This window comes from Hoplias malabaricus, chromosome 4, assembly GCF_029633855.1.
Source record: "Hoplias malabaricus isolate fHopMal1 chromosome 4, fHopMal1.hap1, whole genome shotgun sequence".
Lineage (NCBI taxonomy): Eukaryota > Metazoa > Chordata > Actinopteri > Characiformes > Erythrinidae > Hoplias > Hoplias malabaricus.
The window spans coordinates 6531287-6538302 of record NC_089803.1 but is presented as its reverse complement, the minus strand read 5'-3'; the positions used below and the strand labels follow the sequence as shown (position 1 = coordinate 6538302).

The 7016-nt window shown below is 40.6% G+C and overlaps 1 protein-coding gene across 2 annotated transcripts; it reads right to left on the bottom strand.

Moving 5' to 3' along the window:
• Positions 1–564: 564 nt before the first annotated feature.
• On the bottom strand, positions 565–6617 carry LOC136693785 (zinc finger protein 678-like). 2 transcript variants are annotated; one of them, XR_010802108.1, is made up of 3 exons: positions 6501–6617; positions 1675–3099; positions 565–1569 (listed from the first exon to the last, which is right to left on the bottom strand). XR_010802108.1 is itself a non-coding variant. In XM_066666942.1 (2 exons), exon 2 carries the CDS (start codon positions 2987–2989, stop codon positions 1760–1762), a length of 1230 nt encoding a protein of 409 aa, XP_066523039.1. In that variant the 5' UTR covers positions 2990–3099; positions 6501–6617; the 3' UTR covers positions 565–1759. The 2 variants fall into 2 exon arrangements, 1 of the variants encoding a protein (XP_066523039.1); XM_066666942.1 differs by having other exon boundaries at positions 565–3099.
• Positions 6618–7016: the final 399 nt, after the last annotated feature.

The window sequence follows — 7016 nt, the reverse complement described above, 5'->3', positions numbered from 1 at the left end:
TTTTATATATATATACACACACACCAAACTCAGTGTCTGTTTTGCTTCAAGTTCCTTTCCTGGTATCTACCATTATCTTTATATCAATCACAATTTTCTGCCACAGTTCTTGTTCCTGCTTGAAAGAGGTTTACAGTCCTTTCTCTAGTTTCAACAGACCACTCATTGGATGCCAAATTTTCTTTCAGTTAGCCAAGTCTAGGAGGTCATTAATGTCAATAAGTACTTTTAATTAATTAGCATTTTAGACTTTAATAAATGCATATTTCAATAAATTGCATATTTCACACCTGTTGCGATAGGTCTTGAAAAAATACACTACTTATTGATGCAATTATTCAAAAATTATGACATATCTGTGTATGTGATTGGTGTGGAATCAACCAGTTTAATTATTATTGTTATTTTTTATTAATTTTTTGGCAAGGTAAGGACACAAACTGCAATTTGATTCCTAAAACCTGTATAACCCACGTACAGTCAAATAATCTCACATTGATCAGTTTGAGTCGCTCAAGTTTAATGTAATATTCAGTATAATATATATATTTTTTTTGCAGGTTTAATTTACAAATCAAAGGTGTAATTTCCTGTATAAGCATAATTTACAGAAATTACTGTACATGTACATGATTAACAACGTAAAGTTACGATTGTAAGATTCAACTGTACTCAGATCCAGTTAAGACCTAGTCAATCTGATAAAGAGGCTGGCATTACAGGGGTTGGCTTGTGTATTTACATTAAATATTACAGGTACATCCTTTGATGTTATTATATCGAAACAGATCTAGAAAATATACAATAACAAAATTAAACCAACAGCCCATGTACATTTGCTTTATTTACCCCTGGGTCTTTCAGAAGAAAATGAACAAAGATGTCTGGACGATAAGTCAATAGACGATAAGATGAAGTTTATTCAGGAGTAAGGTTCTATTTCAGTTCCAGTTAAATACACATGTAAAACACTCACAGTAAGTTCTGGATGGATTCTGTAATCAGGTGGTGCTCCTCCACAGAGCTGTAGAAGAGGTTGACGTTGTTGGAACTGGAATTTTCTTACAACAGATTTCAAGACTTCGCCACAGACTGGAGAAATTCCTGGTGATTAGATTAATCCCTAATCATCGGAAGGTGGCACAGAGGTACAGCAGGTCTGCCACATGCCTCAGGTCACTGCCTGTGTAGTTCTCCCTGTGTCAGCCCTTCAAACATAGGGATTATGTTGGTATGCTTCTGGTCCAGGTCACAAGCCTCGGTGAAAAGGAAACGTTGTATCCTGAAGGGTACATGGCATTATAACCCAGATTGAAGTGCAGATGGCCAGCCAGGTTGGCAGGTGAGGTTCTGTGATTACACTTTACTGAAGCAGCCGAAAGAGGCGTACTAACAATACGCACAATGTCCATCCACAATCTTCAGGTTAATCTGCAATTGCCATGTCAAGTTCAACGACAATCATCAAATTCCTCTGCAACCGGCAGGTGGTACAGCAATCAATTGTCAGGTTCCTCATCAATCATCCGACTCATCTTCAGTCATCAGATATATTCTTGGGGAAAAGTCCTAAAAACAACCCAAGTTACAAACGCATTGTGAGAATTATTATACATTTTCAGCATTAAAACATCCCCAAATCCTCAAACATCACCTTGAAAGAAATTGTTGTACCTTCTGCAAGCTGCTTGAAATCATTAGGCAAATCTTTTGAATGCCTTTACGTGTCTCTAAATCCGAACGTCTTCACTGTCCAGTGTTACTCTTTATGTTCTGGGTGAATGCACTTATGTTTCTGGAGACTACTCAGTCTAGTAAATGTCTTCCCACACTCTGAGCACTGATACGGTTTCTCTCCAGTGTGAATGCGCTGGTGTTGTTTGAGAGAACTAATCTGGTTAAAACTCGTCCCACACGCTAAACACTGATACGGTTTCTCTCCTGTGTGAATCAGCTGATGCCTCTGGAGATGACACGGTCTTGTGAAATTCATGCCGCACTCTGAACAGGAGTAAGGTTTCACCCCGGTGTGAATGCGCTGGTGTCTTTGGAGATTCCGCAGTGTTGTAAACTTCATCCCACACTCAGAGCAGGAATAGGGTTTCTCTCCAGTGTGAATGCGCTGGTGTTCTTGAAGAGTCTTCTGTCGGGAAAAATTCGCCCCGCACTCTGAGCACTGATACGGTTTCTCCCCTGTGTGAATGCGCTGGTGTTCTTGCAGATTCCTTTGCCTGGTAAAACTCATCCCACACTCTGAACAGTAAAACGGTTTCTCTCCAGTGTGAACTCGCTGGTGCGTGTGGAGATGACTCAGTTCATTAAAACTCTTCCCACACTCTGCACAGTGATACGGTTTCTCTCCTGTGTGAATGCGCTGGTGTCTTTTGAGGGAATCACTCTTCCTAAAACTCTTTCCACACTCTGAACAGGAATAGGGCTTCTCTCTGGTGTGAATGCGCTGGTGTTGTTGAAGATTACTCTGTACAGTAAAACTCTGCCCGCACTCTGAACAGTGATACGGTTTCTCTCCTGTGTGAATGCGCTGGTGAGTTTGGAGAGTGCTGTGTTTGTTAAAACACTTCCCACACTCAAAGCACTGAAACGGTTTCTCTCCTGTGTGAATGCGCTGATGTTGTTGAAGATTACTCTGCAGGGTGAAACTCTTCCCACACTCAGAGCACTGATATGGTTTCTCTCCTGTGTGAATGCGCTGGTGTTTTTTAAGGGTGTCAAGCTCTCTGAAACTTTTCCCACAGTTGGAACAGGAATAGGGTTTCTCTCCTGTGTGAATGCGCTCATGTCTTTTAAGAGTATCGCACTTTCTAAAACTCTTCCCACACTCTAAGCAAGAATATGCTTTCCCATTGTCTGGATTGTTCAGTGTTTGTCTGCCAGATGAGATACTGTGGAGAGTAGCCAAGGATGTTTCAGGAGAACTGGAGCTTACAGTCACAGTATCCTCACATTTAATCTCTCCTGATATAAGCATTGTTGTATATTCCTCTGGGGGTTGCTTCTTGATGTGTATGTGAAAGTAAAGTAGAAGCACCTTTGACACTAGTACAAGGAGAAATCTTTCAAAAATTACATGTTTTTTTTCTGGAAGAGAAAAAGAGAAAAGAATGTCAAAGGTCAAGTACGTCAGTAGCTGGCGCGTGCTCATTTTCTATATGGCTATGCTATGTGTAAAAAAATAAATTATGTTCTCTACTGTGTGTTTTACAGAACCCTGAGAGTGAGGTCTAAACACAATGAGTCTCTCCTTGGACTCTGATCTTAAGCTCCTAATATATTCCACTCTGCATATGGTAACTGTTAACTGAGTTTCTATAGTTTAGAGAGAAAGCCTTCACAAGTCTTATTTTAAGTCTTCCCATTATATCCCCAATATACAGGAGGAAGCTTAGCACAACCATAACAATCACATACTTGAATATTGTCTGTCAGGAATTAGGCCTCATCACAGCACAGACAGCACTAGTGAAAACAGTAAATATCTTGTTATCCTTTGACCAAGGCTATGCATCTCTGTTGGTTTTACATGATCGCAGAGCAGCATCTGATACCATATCATCACTGTGGATTTTTAGTTTACTACATCATTTGAACAAAGAACACACCACATTCATGATGAACGGACCAATAAAAATGCTTCAAAATTACCTGGAATTAAATCTTTTTACACTGATTTCACCTGTAAAAATGGTATTTTGGAGACACTTGCTTTTCATGCTAGAAAAATGTATTGGAATCAGAGAAGTAGACCTTACCTGACTGATCGCTATCATTTTGTAAATATAAATACTGAATTATTTTAATTACAGAAGAAAACGTGGTGTACCCCAGGGCTCTGTTTTAGGATCTCTTGTAGTTGTATTAAACAAAGAGTGAGGACAATCCCAAAATCTCTCCTAGGGCTGGGCAAGCACAAACAAAATATAAACAGTGCTCAAAAAACAAGAGAGGAACAAGCTCCCAAAGACTTTAGAAAAACTATCCCAGCTTTAATATTGGAGCATATTTACAGCACAACTGTGAGGGTCAAAAATATAAAAACAGAAATAATCGTTCATTAATTGTAATCATGGTACCACCAATTAATCTTAATATTGATTTGCGCTCATATCGCCCAGCACTAATCCCTTCTATCTCTGTCTCTCCAAAAATTAATACTGCATTTACAATGTATGCTGTATTTTCAAATGTCCATACATATTTACAATGTGTTGTACAAAATAAAAACATTGTAGATACAGTATTTATTTACAATGTCCTTACTTTGTACAACATGTCTTACACATGGAAGTACATTGTAAATGAATACTGTATTTACAATATCCTAACATATTTAAGAGGTGCTGTACAAAGTACAATAACTTCTGAGCACCTTCTATGATTTATGATGCAGACACATTCAGGCACATCTTGTTAGGAGCACAAATTGAACTAGCTCACAGCATGTAAAGTTTGAACATTTCATCAGCGGTAAAAAGAACACAAAGCTGAATAGATACTGGGTAAATCTTTCATGTCATGTGAATTTAATGTGGACATGGACTGTGGTTTCTTTGAATCTCAGTGTAGTGTATTTACAAATGTTACTTTTCAGGTTTATAGACAGAGGTTTGTTGTGTTTTCTTAGCTGATAGAATATACGTGCTATTAGAGTCACAGCCATGTTCCAGTATATATCATATATAAGCATTTTTTTCATATAAGCATTCAATTCACTCGTGATTACACATTTAACTGCCAAAGCAGTTAGTTATTCATGCCAACAGTAGCAGCTGAGTTTATGCTACGAGTCTCTGCTTGCTGTGAGGAACAGATCCTGAGGCTGAGAGTTGTACAGCTGATCAGAGAAGCGTAGTCATTGAAGGAGGACCCAGAAGTGACAAGCAGCAAGGCTAACTGCTAACCTAGGCTAGCTGATCTTTCTCATGTCTGCCTCAAACAACAAACAGGACTTGGGTTGGGTGGAATTCAGCACTTAAAACCCTCAAAATTCACCATGGCGATGGATTTTAGTTTTACTGCAAGCCACTGTCCACTCATACCTGTCTTCTGGTGAATGTGCACAGAAAGTACAATGCATTTTACATCACTCTCCTGAATAAAGACACCGCCTTTCAGCACCTTCCACCAGTCTCTAGATTCCTGCAGGGGATTTTTAGGGAGTGTTTCAAGGGGACATTTTTAAGAACATTTACACGTCTCCTTAGCCATACACATGCATCCAAACTCCATTAAAAGTACTAATGTAAGTTTCTCGTAACCCACTGCTGCCCAGAAGAACCAATGGAGCCTCGCCAACCTTTTCACCCCTTAGAGCAGCACAAAGGCTCTCCCCCTACCAGGTTTCTTTCTGCAGGCCAAAGTTTGGTGCACTGTTGCAGTGTAGGACAGTGTCACAGAGATACAGTGTGTTTATGTGTATTCTACATGTCACAGATTCAGCTCTCGTCCTCTGCATAGGCATCCAAACACAGGCTAGCCTCAGGGTTTTTTCCCTAAGGTTCTTGTTATGGCCATCTCTCTCTTGCTGATGCTGTGTTGTTTATGCACTCTGCTGCTGAGGTTGTGTTGTTTATGTTGCCACGGTGATACCACCGTCAATCATTCTGTGATTTGACCTGCCCTTGCAGCTCAGAGCGGCGGCGGACCGGGATGGTTTGGGATATTAAAAATATATTGAGTATACCTTGGGTACACGCTCAATCCATGGCGCATCTTTAAGATTAAAATGCATTTTTATACAGTAAAGGTGACCCGAGAGTGGGTTTAATAACTGGATGTGGTTTAACCATCCATTGTAATGCATGATTGTAGGGCTGGGCAAGATCTCAACATCAATGTATAATCACAATATTAACGTTTCAACCACGGTGATATGATTTTAACAGCATAATCAGCACCTGCCATTGTCTGACGCTTATTACAGGGTACTGCCATCAGTCCAACATGTCCTCCAGTGTTTTCCTCTGGGCTCACACTCCACACCACACCACCCTGCTAAGGTTTATTGAGCCCTAATGATGACATCACTTCGACATTATAATTATGTGTGGGGATAAGACGTTTTAATATTACCATGACTTAATAAGTCTTAAGAAGAGTTTAATGTGGCTTGGGAAGATAATATGTCAACGCCTCATCAGCTAGGTCTCAATATCCCCTCATCAAGTACTTCCCATGCTTTATTAAGTCATTCAAACACATTAAAAATTGTCATTCCCATAGATGAAGTGGATCTTCATCTGGATTATTTATTTGTTTATTTAATTTTTTAAAAGAGATGCCACCAGCAGGGCTCCGTGTTGTTTCTCTGTGAATTTCACACTGAGTCCTCCATAATCTCCTGAACCCTGAGTTGAGTGTGGACTGAGCTCCCACATTCCCCTATTCTTCAACTTCCTTTCAGAGAGAGAACCTGTCTGACCCCTGTTCTGAGAGAGCTACAGACACAAGTGTAGACAGCGTTAAAAAAGTCTCACACAGACCTTCACCTCCAGTGAAACGCGGTGTAAAGGTGGGGGAAAGTCGCACGCGTATATTTGTTTTCAGTAAAATCTGGTTCTGTCACACAGCTCCTTCTGTTTATCCCTCAGACACAGTCCCGCTCCCGCAAGATCTGCCTTCTGCGCTGCGATTGGTTGCAACGCCCTAGCAGCAGCTCTCTGATTGGCCAGTGGCCATTGAGAGGCGGGCCTCGTTCCAAGAGCGGCGTTTCCATTGGAGAGCAGGCGGGACCGCACTGCTGCTCACACACACTACATTTTAAAGGAGCAGGCGCCATTTTACGCAGAGAGAAACTGTGAGACATATTTTACGCTGCGTTCTCCTGGTGTTTGCTTAGGTTTCCTCTGGGTCCACCCACAGTCAATCCAAACACACTTTTTAAAGGACCACTAAATAAGATTTAGTTTTTTCCTCGAGTGTGATTCATTTTTACAGCACTTTATTGAAATCAGTGGGGAGGGGGAGGGGGAGGGAGTAGGGCTGGTTTTCTACCCTCC

Excerpts from the sequence above, each read along its gene's own strand:
- LOC136693785 (XM_066666942.1), bottom strand. The coding sequence starts at position 2,989 with ATGCTTATATCAGGAGAGATTAAATGTGAGGATACTGTGACTGTAAGC.